At 30.8% G+C, this 15,810-nt stretch overlaps 2 protein-coding genes across 3 annotated transcripts; both read left to right on the top strand.

Annotated features, from left to right (window-relative positions):
• Nucleotides 1-8,513: 8,513 nt before the first annotated feature.
• Nucleotides 8,514-9,545, top strand: LOC8272121 (21 kDa protein). 2 transcript variants are annotated; one of them, XM_048375154.1, is made up of 2 exons: nucleotides 8,514-9,038; nucleotides 9,329-9,545. In XM_048375154.1, the coding sequence occupies exons 1-2, from the start codon at nucleotides 8,598-8,600 to the stop codon at nucleotides 9,482-9,484; spliced, it is 597 nt and encodes a 198-aa protein (XP_048231111.1). In that variant the 5' UTR covers nucleotides 8,514-8,597; the 3' UTR covers nucleotides 9,485-9,545. The 2 variants fall into 2 exon arrangements, with proteins under 2 accessions (XP_048231111.1, XP_015573662.1); XM_015718176.3 differs by having other exon boundaries at nucleotides 8,520-9,216.
• Nucleotides 9,546-13,139: 3,594 nt separating this feature from the next.
• Nucleotides 13,140-14,315, top strand: LOC8272120 (21 kDa protein). Its single transcript, XM_002509536.4, has one exon. It carries the CDS (start codon nucleotides 13,414-13,416, stop codon nucleotides 14,050-14,052), a length of 639 nt encoding a protein of 212 aa, XP_002509582.1. The 5' UTR covers nucleotides 13,140-13,413; the 3' UTR covers nucleotides 14,053-14,315.
• Nucleotides 14,316-15,810: the final 1,495 nt, after the last annotated feature.

Genomic DNA, 15,810 nt, shown 5'->3' with positions numbered 1-15,810 from the left:
CACTTCTAAGTGATTTGATCGCCTAAATGTGAGCATGTGATCCATAATGTCTTATAAATATCTAAGTATTTTCTTTGCAGCTTTCTAATGATCCAAACCAGGATTACTTTGATAATGGCCTAACATTCCAACAACAAAACTAATGTCTAGTCTAGTGCATGTCTCAGCATACATAAGACTACCGACCACTGAAGCATAAGAAATATTATCCATTTCTTTTCTTTCAAAATCATTTTTTGGACATTGCAATTCGCTAAATTTGTCCCATTTCTGAATTGGAACCTTACTTGATGAGCAACTTTCCATTCTGAATCTCTCTAAAATTTTCATTATGTATCCTTTCTGAGACAATCCCAACAATCCTTGTGATCTATCACGGAATATTTCTATTCCAATCACATAGGATGCCTCACCCATATCTTTCATTTCAAAATTACTAGAGAAATTTTTTTTACATCATGTAACATACCCAAGTCATTTACTGCTAAGAGTATATCGTCAATATATAGTACTAACATCATGAACTTACTCCCACTAACTTTGATATAGATACACCGATCAACAGTGTTCTCTACAAAACCGTATGACATATTGGTATCATTAAACTTAATGTACCATTATCTAGAAGCTTATTTCAAACCATATATTGACTTCTTTAACTCACATACCATACCTTCACTACCCAAAGAGATAAAACCCTCAGGTTAATCCATATACACTTCTTCTTCTATGTCACCATTAAAAAAGGCAGTTTTCACATCCATTTGATGAAGCTCTAGGTCATAATGAGCCACCAAAGCCGTAACAATTCTTAAAGAGTCTTTCTTCGATACCGGAGAGAAAGTCTCTTTATAGTCAATACTATTTTTTTGAGTATAACCTTTAGCAACAAGTCTGGCTTTATATCTTTCAATGTTGCATTTAGAATCCCTTTTGGTCTTAAAGACCCATTTATATCCAACTTGCTTGGATCCTTTAGGCAACTAAATCAAATCCCAGACTTTATTGTCATCCATCGATTTTAACTCTTCTTTCATAGTACTTAACCACTTTTCAGAATTTTCACATTCTATGGCTTCCTTAAATGAAACTGGATCTTTATCAATGCTTAAGTCACATTCATGTTCAAATGAATATACCACATAGTCATTCGAAATTGTCGGTCTTTTATCCCTTACAGACCTACGCAATACCCGTTCTTGTGGTATATTCTCCTCATTTACGACTTCAATATTTTCTATTGGTTCATTGAGAACATTCTCTACTGGTGAATTTAAAATACTCACTTGTTGTTCTTGTATGTTGTGTGACCGTGATACAACACAAGGAACGATAATTCTAGAAGAGATATCAAGTGTTGGATTCTTTTCTATTTGAATCTCTTGAATATTCATCTTTCATGGTTTCTCACTCCCATTATTCTCCATATTCTCAATGAACCTTGCATTACCAGATTCAACTATTCTTGTTGTATGGTTAGGACAATAAAATATGTAGCCTTTAGACTTTTCCGGGTATCCTATGAAACAACCATTAATGGTTCTTTCATCAAGTTTCTTCTCGTGAGGATTGTAAATCCTCATTTCTGCTTGACAACCCCATACTAGGTTTTCTTCATATCCACATTTCATAAGGTGTTACAGGAATTGCCCTACTAGGAACCCTATTAAGTAGATATACTGTCGTCTTTAATGCATGCATCCATAAAGATAAAGGTACATTACTATAACTCATCATGCCCTTAACCATATCTATAAGAGTACGGTTCCGCCTTTCACTTATACCATTTTGTTGTGGTGTACCGGGCATTATATGCTGTGCACAAATACCCCGACTTTCAAGAAATTTTGCAAATGGACCAGGACATTGTCTACTTTCATCATATTTTCCATAATATTCACTACCCCTATCCGACCTCACAATTTTCACTTTTCTATCTAATTGTCTTTCAACCTCATAAATAAACACTTTTAACATGTCTAATGATTAAGACTTTTCATACAATAAATAGAGATAACAATAACGTGAATAATCGTCAATAAAAGTAATAAAAAACTTTTCACCGCCCCAAGACGGAATATGAAATGGACCACAAATGTCAGTGTGTATTAACTCTAGCAATTTAGTACTTCTTGTGGCTGGATTCTTTAATATGTGTTTGGTTTGTTTATCTTTGATACAATCCACACACACATCCCAATCACTAAAATCTAGTTGAGGTAAAATTTCACTTTTCATTAACCTCGTTAACTTTCTTTAGATATGTGACATAATCTTTGATGCTATAAGAAAGCTGAATATTCATTATGTGCACTACATTTACTACCAATATTATGATCAATATAAAACAAAGATTTAGTAAAATTAACATCAAGATTGACACGATATAAACCATCCATTAATGTACCATAACCATAATAATACTGATGTTTATACATCGAAAAACAACCATTACCAATCTTAAAATGAAAATTACAATCATCCAACTTTGAAACAGAAATCAAATTTCTGGCACATCCAGGAACCTAAAGACACTTTTCAAGATCTAGACAACAATCGGTGTCTAGAATCAATCTATACGTCCCTATTCCTTCTATTTTTGCCTTCATTCTGTTGCCCATATAAAGGAACTTTTCAGTTCCTTTTAAAGTCTGGATTGAAAGGAATCCTGCATTATATATGACACATGAGTAGTGGCACCAGAATCTAACCACCAAGTATTATTGGACACTTCAACTAAATTTGATTCAAAGCATACAGAAACAAAATATTTACCTTTCTTTTCAAACCATGCCTTTTGTTTATGGCAATCCTTTTTTAGGTGTCCAGATTTCTTGCAAAAGAAACAAATCTTCTCCTTTTGGATTTGACCCTCATTCACCTTCAGAGGAGTCTTACCCTTGCCTTTTTGTTTCTTTCTTAGCTTCCCTTTGCTACTGCTAGCCTCATTATGAACAGAAAGATGAATGGTGTGATCCTTCAACTTCCTTAATCTCCCTTTTTCCTAAATTAGCATAGCCTTGCTTTCTTGTAAGTTCCACTTCTTGTTAAGTGTGTTGTAGTTTGCTTGGAACTGTCCAAATTCAGGAGGAAAAGAGTTGATGATGAATTGTACGAGGAAGGACTCACTCACATCCATTTCCATTTCCTTAAGCTTGGTGGCTAAGTTAGTCATTGAGGTTACATGATCATGAATTGGTTTCGACCAATCAAATTTCTTTGTTGTCAGCTTACTCATCAGAGTTCCCACAATAGACTTATCAACAATGTCTGATTATGAATACTCCTTGATTTTCTTTATAAAATCCTTAGCACAGTCTGTCTTGGGAATCAACGGCTTAACATTTTCTGCCATCGCCATTCTCATCAAATTCAATGCCAACCGGTTTGATCTTTTCCAAGCCTCATAAAGAGACTTTTCACTTTCAGAACTAGCCTCAGTAATTTCAGCAGGCTTTTCATCAGTAACCAGAGCTAGGTCTAAATCCATTACGCCTAGTTGGAACTGAATCTGTTCATTCCAGTCGGCAAAGTTCAATTCGTTGAACTTGATCAATCCATTTCCCAAGGCAAACATGTTGGTCATAGCTGCAAACAATAATACATTCTCACTTATTTAATGTTTTGAGTTCTTTACATCGGATTCAAACATATAACAATAATCTACATATTTAAGTTTACCTTTGGGTGATTCTTAAATATATAACATTAAACTATAATAATTTAAGCAGGAATAACTTTAACAAATAATCAAGCATATTCAAATAAATATGTATGTTATCTTTGGATATACACCTACATTTACCAAATATGTTAATAAATTCCTTTCATTTTTATTAATTATAATAAATGGTTCATCTTTGGATAACCTCCTAGATTTATAATTAATAATTTCAATTATTTCAATCATAAACTTTTATATCATTATTTGATTATAAATAATTGAAATATATTTAAATTATTTAAGTAGCCTTTAAAAGTTAAGTCATTTTGATGACTATAACTATTACTTAAACACAATGTCATATTTTAAGAATCTTTATAAGTTTAATCACTTTAGGGACTATAACTTATCTTAAATTAATCAAATCGGTCATTTATATTTGATCAAACAATAATTTTTTTTAATGAAAATTAAATCCAAAAACATATAAATTATCAAAATTTATGTAATTCAATTAAACTTTAATTAAGTTGAATTTGAATAAAATTTAAACAATTATGCGAAAATTTGAATATTTTAATTTCATTCAAAATACTTTTAAAATAATTTTAATTTTTTTTATGAACCCTAATCTCAATGTAATTTAATTGTAATTGATTAGGCTTTGATACCAATTGTTAGATTAAATTATACACTTAATCTAATCCTTAACATGTTTCTAAAATTACAAGAAACATCTATAATTAGCCACAATATCACAATTACGAATTAAATCAACACAATTCTATTAGGGTTCTAAATTCAGTAACACAAACATAATATATGAAACATACCTTGATCCATGGCTTGCTTAATGTTAATTCCTTAAGCGTAATTGTTCTTCTCTCTAACCTTCTTGCTTTAAATAAGCTTCTTTCAATGGTGCAAAGCTTACCTTTTTCTTTTACGGTGATTTTCTTTCTTTAAACAATTCTCAAATGAAAAGAATATGCCAAACCAAAAAAATAGGAGGGTAGTTACTTGATACAAAAAATAATCTCTCTTTAATCTCTTCTATATTTAATTAAGTAACCATCGTACTTACCAATAATAATCCTACAATTATATTATTATATGGATAGTATAATAAACTTTATTGTATAATTTAATGAAGATAGAGACAAGGTTATTATCCCAATGGTCCAATTCATAATTAACTAATAACTATTATATTAATTCATTTAATACTAGACCATATATTTAATTATGGATCATTAATATAAAATTATAATAATAATAATCTTACATTACATACATATGATATTAATGAACTTCATGCGTTTTGAATTCAAGACTATGATCCATCGTGATTCTGGATCCATGATATAATTTATTGGAAAAGAAAATTAAAATATTAATTTCCTCTTTACTTTTTGGGAGAGAACTTTAAATATTGAAAATGAAATAAAGAAGAGAAATCAACTTCCATAAAATCATTATGTCTAAAATAAAGAGAAAACATGAAAAATTGCTTTGAATTTTTACTGCACCAAAATAATTCATTAATAATCAAAAAGAAAAAGTAAAGAGTACACATGGGAATTCAAAATTCAAACAAATATTTTTCTTCCTTTATTTCTTCTTCTCATCGACACATGAGAAGGAAAATAAGTTTAATCTAGTTTGTTTCCTCCTATTGTTTCTTTCCTTCACTTCCCCCAACTTAGAGTAAATGTTAAATGTGGTTCGGTGACACTTGTACCTAAATCTTTGTCCACTTATATTTATTTTTCTTTCTTTGAATTTAATAATGCTTAGTTCATCTACAAATAATTAGACTTTAGGGTTACACATCTGTGGTGATAATGATTACTGCCTTACTTTAGGGTTAAGCAGGGGTCCATGCGACCGCAATCTGCGGGCTGAATATACAAAACCAACTCAAAGCTATTAAAAGATATTCGTTAAAGAAAAAAAAAAAAGAAAAGAATTTCAGCTAAATTTAAGAGTGTGTAAATTAAATATTTAACTTTTATTTTAATTTAATTAAAATTTTAAATATATAACTGTATTGAAACTATTGTAGATTACTAAAAAGAAATAAAACAATATTATCTGAGGTGGTATTATAAGTTGGTATAAAGATGTTGGGTTAAATAGCATTTATTGATGACTGTTAAAACATATTTCCTTTTTTGACAATTTGTTAGACTTCTTTTTTTTTTATTTAGTAGTGGATAAGTATAATCGTTAAGTTAGCAGTTAAAAGAAAGCAATTTATAGATCTGAAACACAAAAAGTTGCGGCCGTCTTTTTGTAATGCTCATCTTTTGAAGCTATCCATGCAAACATTATATGAATCAGTTAAAAATTATCTCTGAACTATTCTGCAGTTAGCACTTAGCAGCAAAGGAACTAAAAATGATAATAAATCTGTAATTTGAAATGGAATTTTCTTTAGGATTCCTTGCTTGTGTCCTTGGACGAGTCACTTGTTAGGTTTTCATAGATAGAATCTGGCGAGCAGAAAAAATCCACCATTGACCCAAGACTCGCATTCTAAAAACAACTCCAATAGCATTAGTTAAAACTCCTTGGTAGTGTAATTGTGAGTTTAAGCTTAAGCTTGAAACTTAATAGGAGCTTAAGGTGATTTCCAACCAATTAGCAATGTGATGGCAGAAAAGGCAATCCAAGTAAACCGAGTCCTTTTTCATCTGAGAATGGTGGGAAGCAGAATTTCTAAAAGAAGCTGACACGATTAGCAATAAAGACGCTTCCCAGTCCCAATAAAAGTTGATGCTTGGGATCATGTAATCAAGTTCATCTGCCTAGAAAAGAAGATAAAAGTAAAGACATGAAATGAAGGATGCCACATGGAGCTTTTATGGCAATAGATTTCTCATTAGGACAGGGGAAATTTCCATCTACTCTGGGGCAACCCATCTTGTGGACCCTTTGTTTTATTTTCATATCCATTTGAAGTCGCCTAGTTTTAATTGAATTCAGATTCTATGGGACTCAGCCTAATGGACCAAATTTGATAATGTTGGCAGTTTTTTATTGAATACAAATATCTTCTCTAATATTAACTCAACTCTGTTTTGTCATAGATTGTTAGTTAGGACTTGCAATTTCTCTTTGATACTTGGGAAGCATTTTTAAAAGGAAAAAGACATTTAGGTTAGGGTTTAATCTTTACATCCTAAATTTTAATATCCTACTTTACCAAGCAAAGGCTCTACGTTTAAGTATAGTATTTTCGTCATTTACAAACTCAATTAGATTAGTGATCTATAAAGAAAGCTTTCAGGAAACATTATTAGCTCACAAGATCATTTTATGTCATCAAAACAAGCTTACAGGATTATTTTAAAGGGTTTTTTTTTCTTACTAAATCTATCTAAAATTAAGATGACGATAAAAGATTGAAAGGTGGTTGTGTTGATCCAGACATTCAACTGTCTGATCAACCAATTCTTGCACCCCTCTAGTATATTCTGACTCATGTGTGATATTATGTTCAGAATCGTGTCATCAAGACAAGTAGTATAAATGCGGAATGCTTTTAGTGTGGGCTTATCGGATTAATATTTTGGTCATCGAATACTTGTTTCTTTTGAATTTCTACGTTGCTCTTTCTTCCTACCATCTTCAACAAAAATAAATGCATCCCAACATTAATACCGACAGAGTACGTCAGTTGATTGGAACAGGGAGGAATGGGGGCTCTTATGAACCATAACGTTATTAGGCTTAAGTCATCAAGGGCCGCCCAAAAAAATTCTAGTAAGCCATTAACCTGGGCACATCATTTGACATTATTTGCCTTATATTTTCATGAAATTGAGCAAAAGATAGCACCTCACTCAGTTGAAATTTTAAGAGTTCAGCAACAATTACTAAAAAAGATAGAAAGAGACATAGCCGACGTATGATTTTTCCTTTTCATTGATGCATGGTTTTATTAAAAGTAGCCATCTGATGTTGATAGTATATTTTGTCTTATTTTACCTGGCGATAAGTTTGATACACAGTTGCTTGGTTCATGAACTTTTTATCCTTGTTTCCACGGATGATGACGATGGTGGTGGGATGGGCTTCAGATACAGACAACATTGCTTGCCTCTCTGAGACAGTGAAACTTGGAATCCTGACCACCTTGGGACTTAAGATTGAGTTGATCATTATTATGAAAATAAAGAGGTAAAGCTGTAACCCTGGTGAAAATGGTAAACTTCATGTAAAATCGATGAAAATCTAAATGTTTTACCTGATTGAGGTAATAATAATTAATAATTCCTGCATATATATTAGAAATATCATATAAAGGATTGTGTGATGACGAGGATTGATAATTTTCACTTATTAATTCAGATATTAAAATGAAAAGAGAAACATATCATGGGTTAGTTACAACATCCAAGTTTTTATATAATTGATCAAGCATAGCTGCTTTTTGTCCTTATAATTAGATAAGACCAAGCCTACTTTACTCCAAAATAAAATCTTCAAATTAGTCAAATCTATAGCACGATGCCGGTCTAGTTAATTGTAAACTTCATTATAACCTCAAATCCAGGAATCTCTTACTTCTGTAATCTTGGATTTGATAATCGACTCCTTTAAGAGACAAACCCTAAGCACTATGCGAAAAGAAAAAAACAAAATCATAATCAGGTCACTGCTACCAGGTGCTCTTGAACCAACAGGAATCATCTTGTTACCTTTCATTTTTTTTGAGAGACAAACACTATTTCATTATTGCCTTTCATTTTTTATTAATTCTTCCTCCATGCATAAAAAATCAGCCTTTTTTCCTCCACTGATGTGGAACAGCGGGCCTCAGCTTTTTTGTTTCTATATAATTAGGTTATTCTTCCTTCTCATACTCAACAAATCTCTCTCTCTCTCTCTCCCTTGGAAAAAAAAATTCCCTCAATTAAAGAGAGAAATGGCAGCTTTACTCTTAGGCCATGCCTTATTAATAGCTATTCTCATCCTCCATTTCCCTACCTACATAAATTCTAGCCCACCCACTGCACCATTGCCTAGCAACACAAACACCCAATACATCAGAACAACATGTAACTACACAACCTATCCAAGATTGTGCTATCACTCTCTCTCAATCTATGCTAGCAAAATCAAGACAAACCCAAAATTACTAGCCAATACTGCCCTAAATATAACCTTCAAGGCCACCGAATCAACATCAAGATTGATGAAGAAGATGTCAAGGATCCATGGTTTAAATCCAGGAGTGGCTGCAGCCTTGGTAGATTGTATGGAAGTGGTCGGTGACTCAGTTTATGAGCTACAAAGGTCTATTGGAGAAATGGGTCATGCTAGTGGAGCAAATTTTTATGGAGTGATGGAAGATATACAAACATGGGTTAGTGCAGCATTAACAGATGATACTACTTGCATAGATGGGTTCGATGAACAGCCCAACTTAAATGGGAATGTGAAGAGAATTGTTAGAAAACATATACTGAAAATTTCACATTTGACTAGTAATGCCTTAGCTCTTATAAACAATTATGCTTCATCCCAAGCCAGGCTACCCTAGTGTACGTTTATGTCTCCATTTTAGTAGTGAAATTTTAGAGGGAAAAGGGACAGGAGGGTGTGTGTTATCCTTTTTGTACAATTATGATGATAGGTACTGTTTTTGAATTTCAGGATTTGGACAGTATCTTCTGGTTTCGGTTTGCCATATATGTGGAGCTGTATTTCTTACCCGTACCAAGTTCGGATGAGGTTTCTTATCTTCGGCTTGATTACAAGTGCGGAATTGTGACTCGTGAAGTGATACTGTACAGTTTTCATATAGGCTAGATACGGAATTTGCTCTCTGTCTAATCGTGATTTTCTACCTCTAAACTCAATTTTAATTTAACTGGATCTCCCATAAATTATTATCTCTAAGTTTTCTAATAATAATAGTATAATAACAATGATAGTAATAAAATAATAATACTTTCACTAATTCTGTTAATTATAATAGTAAAATAAAAAATAACATATCAACTTGGCCACTGTCTCTACGTCAAGATATCCAATAGGCCAATTACTTTTATTTTAAATCAAATAAAACCAAATATACTTAAAAAATAATATTTCATAAAATTAAATATTATTTCACTTTTCACTGAACCAAATACTAAATAAAAGATTTAGTCAAAAGAAAGTGTAACTCCATCCTTATTTATGCCTTTAATTGACGTCAAATCATTATTTGACCAAAAATAATAACCGCAAAAAGATAAACTTCTTTTTCCTTAAAGATTTCTAGTTACTGCGCAACTTATCTTTAAGTTATCTTTCTCTCTTCAAAAATCTTTCTTTACTCTCTGTATCATAGTGATTTGATCTTGGAGTTTTGAAAGGGGTGTGGCTATTATTTGTGATTTTTATTTATGGGGTTCAGATTGTAGATTAATCAGTTTATAAGTATTTTGGCTTTGGGTATTATGTTTTTTATTTTGGTACCACTCTTCTTTTAGATTTGTTTGTCTTTTGTTGGCTCTGTTTTGCGTCTTGGTTGCAGGGCATAATGGGATATTAACGGCAGATGGGAGCTGAAGAAGGAATGGAAGAATGGTGGACGATGGTGACAGAGATTCAAGAGATGAGGCAATTGCATTTTGCTGTTACTTTTTGGATACTGTCGTAAGCTTATTTATAGGTGGAGATGAGTGACTCATGGTTGTGATACTACTTCTGTTATGTTGAGTTTTAGTTTTCCTACCGTCTTTTTGGGGTGGAGATATAAGGGAAAGATGAACTACTATGAAAAAGTATAAAATATTCATAAAAATTACCGATAAATAAAAATATTTTAAAATAAATATTTACTTATAGAAATATTTTAAAATAAATTTTTATTTATAAAAATACGGATTTGGTCTTTCTAAATAAAAAAAATACATGTTGGACATATTTTAAATAAAATGTCTATATACTAAATATAATTTTGATAAATAACAAGTCTAAAATATATTATTTTTTATGAAATATTATTTGTATTTTTTACAATAGTAATGATGTATATATAAATAAATTTAAAAGATATTTTTCTGATTTAGAAATTCGGAAATGTGTTGAGAATATCATATCTAAAAAATCAAATAAATTGCTACGTGATAAAAAAAAGTATAAGTTTAGTATATATTAGAAAAATTATATATTTAGTATGTTTTTTTTATGCAAATAGCAACAAAATGTATATATTTAACTAAAAATAGTATATATTAAATATATATTAGTTATTTCATTTTTTTCCAACTAAAATAAAATATAAATTCAAAAAAATTAAACAATAAAAAATATATGTTTACCAAATAGTAATATATTTTGAATATTTAAAAATTTTAAAATGAAATAAAATTTAATTCAAATGTTTAACAATAAACGGTATATTTTTATTAAAAAATATATATATATATATATTAATTATTTGTAAAATATTTGAAACTATATTTAAAATAACAGAAAAAATGAAAAAGATGAAAAATAAATACTACTGAAAACAGCACGAGATGATTTAAAAAAAAAATCAAAAAAATCAGAATATTTTTATAATTATTTCTTAGAAATAGATAAATAATAAAATCTCTTTTCTCTTTTCACAAATATAATATAGTTTGGTGTGAGTTTGGAAGCAAAAGCCAATTCGAGTGATCCACGTGCCCATCTCCAAGTGAATCATTAGTCATTTCATGGAAAAAAAAGATGGCCGGGTTTAAACCAAAATAAAAATGATAATAAATGCTAGGAGACATTATTGAAGCAATTTAAATACATGCTAATTGCTTTTTCTTTTTTGACCGCAAACTGAATTCAGCGGTTTGTAAGTTTGTTAGGGTTTAATTTAAAAAAGGAATCCAATTGAATTATTCTTTTACAAAATAAAATCCGACTTGTTAAACACTGAACTGCATTATAGATTAAAATTTAATAATATAATTCATGTGTTTTGGCTTAAATAGATATAAAAACAATTATTTAAATTTGTTTATTACAATAAAATTATAAATTTTGATATTCTTATTTTTGGATGAAATTGATAAATAATAATAAAATTTGTTTAAATAAGATATGTAAAAAAAAAGTAGATTTAATTAATAAATTAAATTTAATTACGTTCAGATGACTTGCACTCTTTCTAAAGAAATTATATAAAAAGGAAAGAATTCGCGACACATAAAACATAATATCATTGGGCCTCTTATGTAGAAAAAGGTCAAATCAGCTCTCTAAAGCTTAACTAGTTGGGCCTCCACCTGCTCCGCAACTTTAACAAGAAAATTGCTTTTTATTTTTTGTTAATTTTTCTAAATCTTAAATACTATAATAATGTTACCCAAAAAAAAAACTATAATAATTGACCATGTTGATATCACTTTTTCATGAGTTTGGCAATCCCTCAAGCAACCTTAATTTTTTACATTTTACAACATTAACAAGTGGGTTTTTATCAATCAATCAAATAAAAAGAAAGGGGAAAATTTCAAAAGAAAAAGGAAAAAAAAAAAAAGGTATAAGAGGTTGGAAATCAGTAGAGACAGATGCCAACCAATAATTCATAAACAATATTAGGCAGCAAAATATGAGAATAATGTATCTGAATGATTAATGTAGAGGACAATTTGGCAAATGTCATCTAGCATGATCCGGTTCTCTTTTCAAAAAGAATCTTTAACTTTGATCTGCTCCTTGAATAAAGTATAAACCGGAAAACATATTCTTGTCATTTCCATCTTCTTTACTTTCCTTTTCTGTTTCATTATTATTATTTTGTTAAAAACTAATGATTCATCAAAAGTGTTTGTTTGCCACCATTAGATTGATGTGTGTGTATGTATCCATCACTTGAATCAATTTGATATATCTCCAATGATTTTGTATCAATTTGATATATCTCCAATGATTTTGTATGTCTTGCGAATCTGCGCTATCATGATGATATCTTTAGCCCTTAGGTTTCACATTTATACATCTATTAAGAAAAAAAAATTGTTATTTTATATTTATATATATTTATTTGTTGATTCCTTTTTTTATTTTTCTCATAAATTAATATTAGCCGCAAATAAATACTAACAAATAGTTTGCTACGATTACAAGTTAAACATTCAATATTCAATTATTTATATCTAATTCTTTATAATTATATAATTTATTTTATAAATAGATATCGATTTTGTATTTTAGTATTAATAAATATCTTAATTCTTCATATACAAATACTAATTAAGGAAAAAGAGGTTTGCGAAAATTAAAATCATGTTAGTTTCAGTCTCAAAAATATCAGTTCGATTTCAAAAATTATTGTTATAACTTTATTAACAAATGAACCTTTATTTCATTATATTCAATTATACATAGATGATTATTGCCCTACTCATGAATCATGATTTCCTTACGTCATTGATCACCATATCTGTCTGTTTTTTCTTTCCCATGATCTATTTTGGCAAAAAAATTATTATTTTCTATTTTCTTGTACTTGGAAGTAGATATAGATCAAGTAACCTGGCTCAGTTCTTGCACGTTTGTTAATCCAGCACATGATCTCCACCCAACTCGGCCAGTGCCTTCCCTGGATATTTGTACTTCCATTTCATGCTAGGCTCAGACTTCAGTTGTGAAACCGCATTGCTTCAGCTTAAGTTTTTCTATAAATTGGGAACTCTTCCATTAATTTTCCATCAGATACAGTCCCTTGTTACTTCCCATTAGCTAGCTATATATTGACAAGAGAGATGGAAGTTTCAAATTTACGACCAAGGCGTGGTGTAATAGCTTTTTCCATTCTTCTTTTCTCTACCCTCATAATCTCCAGCTCTGCAACTCTGCCATTAACAAACAACACAAGTACCCAGTACGTGGAAACATCTTGTCGTAACACTACCTATCCTAAATTGTGTTATGACTCCCTTGCAATATATGCAACCAAGATTGATAGCAACCCCAAAATGCTAGCCTATGTTTCCATGAATGTGACTCTGACTGCCACCAGATCAGCATCAGAACTAATGAAAAACCTGTCTAGACTCAAAAGCTTGACGCCTAGACAGGCTGCTGCCATAGCTGATTGCGTGGCGGAGATTGGTCAGGCAGTATATGAGCTAAAAAAGTCGATTGGCGAGATGGGTAGAGCCACATCAGGATCAGGTACCGATCCTATTATAATTAATGATGTACAAACTTGGGTTAGTGCTGCCTTGACTGATGATACTACTTGCATGGACGGATTTGCTGGTCATGCTATAGATGGAGAAGTGAAAAATATAGTGAAGGAAAATATGACAAAAGTTGCTCGTTTGACAAGTATCGCCTTGGCTCTTATAAACAGCTTTGGCTCATCATCACAAGGAGAGAACTCAGCTTTGGTCCTCTGATGGGACCGAGTTTAAGGGTTTTGACAATTAATCAGTTAATGCATGTCTGAATAAACACCCGGTTCATCTTTCCTATAATAATTGATAATATAGCTAATGAGCTGTAAATCTATCAAGTTTAATAAGCTTCTCATTTGGTTTTCTTGGGGTATAAGTAATTTACTAGTTTGTGGATTTTGCAGCAAGAGCTATGGGTCACATCAAGATTTAATTATGAATATAAAATTACAATGTTGGAATATTCATAAGATCCCATTCATGTCTCCCATTTCTCTTATACCTTAAATATGTAGTAACCTTACAAATATATATTCATATATATATATATGAGCAAAACCTTCTTGGATTATATACCACAGACCTAGCTATTACACTAGTGAGCCTTGTATTTCCAATATTACATTTTAACCCCTTTAAAGTTTGGCCTATTATACTATCACTTGTTAATTTTTGATATTAGGTCATGTAGTCCAGGGTCTCATAAATTATAAAAATTTAATAGACAGTAAGACATTTTGACCTCATAATTGAATGAGTTTTTCATGTTAGGTATCTCCTTGTAAATTATGATATGATCACATAGAGTATAGCTCTCTCAATCATAAAAAATAGAGACACCAGAACTACACAAATTGTTTTCTTTGTTAAATTAAAACTGACCTAGTTCTTTCTGTTCATCCTGCAACCTCCACCATACATTTTACCTATCAGATTTTGGTTTGATGGGCAAAAACATTTAACGTGTTGGGGTGGATTTATGAAATTTATTTTCATATTTATAGAAAACCTCTCTAATTAGGGAGTCTATTACCTATGTACAATATATAAAAAATAATACATCTCTTTTTATTAATGATTAATGATCTCGTCTTCTATAGAAGCAAAACACTAAACGTACACTTTTATGTTAGCCCACTATCCTCCAGCTTTTACAAACTTTAGCTTATTGTCCTTTAGATTTACTAATTAGGAACTCTTCCATTTGATTTCTAGGTTAATTCCTATATATAGTTTTAAAAGTTTGGCCTATTACACTACTGTAACACTAGGTTTTCCATATTAGATGTCAGCACTCTTGAGTTAGGCTTATTGCATGTAAGCCACTCTTGAGGTTTGTAATTACTCTCTCCATACCCTCCATAGTTCTTGTTGTTAGCAAACATGGATAAAACTAGTTCATTAGTTCTTAACTAATAATTACTATTAGACTTGACAGAAATTAAGATTTTATCAAACTAGAGCGGACTTTTTATTTTTATTATAATTTGATTATAGTGTTTTAAATTAAAGAAATTTAAGCATGTCAGTGAAAATCATATTTGTATCGCCATTATTACTTTTATACTGACATCACTCTACTTTTTAAGATTTTCATGAGTTTAACATGCAAATTAACCTAGAGTTTCTTTCTGTATGAAATACTATCGTTTTGCTCATAATAATAAACAGCGTTTCTCTCAATTACTCAGTTTAATCACATATTTCATCCCTTTGGAGTTGCTAGATCTAGAAGAGATAATCAAATTTCATGGTAAATGGTGTTCTACTTAGCCATGCAGCAATAGCTATTTCCCTTCTCTTTTTTTCTCTAGCTCAGCAACTCCACCATTAACTAGCAAAACTATAAATACCCAGTGCATAATCATGACATCTTGCAGCAAAACAACCTATCCTAAATTATGTTACGACACCCTCTAGAGCTATGCAACCAAAATGAGAAACAAACCAAGAATGCTAGCTCCCGTTACTTTGAAGCCA

Source organism: Ricinus communis, chromosome 5 (genome assembly GCF_019578655.1).
Source record: "Ricinus communis isolate WT05 ecotype wild-type chromosome 5, ASM1957865v1, whole genome shotgun sequence".
In the NCBI taxonomy this organism is placed as follows: domain Eukaryota; kingdom Viridiplantae; phylum Streptophyta; class Magnoliopsida; order Malpighiales; family Euphorbiaceae; genus Ricinus; species Ricinus communis.
Note: the sequence above shows the minus strand (reverse complement) of the source record. Positions and strands in the feature narration are given on the sequence as shown.

Excerpts from the sequence above, each read along its gene's own strand:
- LOC8272120 (XM_002509536.4), top strand. The coding sequence starts at position 13,414 with ATGGAAGTTTCAAATTTACGACCAAGGCGTGGTGTAATAGCTTTTTCC.
- LOC8272121 (XM_015718176.3), top strand. The coding sequence starts at position 8,598 with ATGGCAGCTTTACTCTTAGGCCATGCCTTATTAATAGCTATTCTCATC.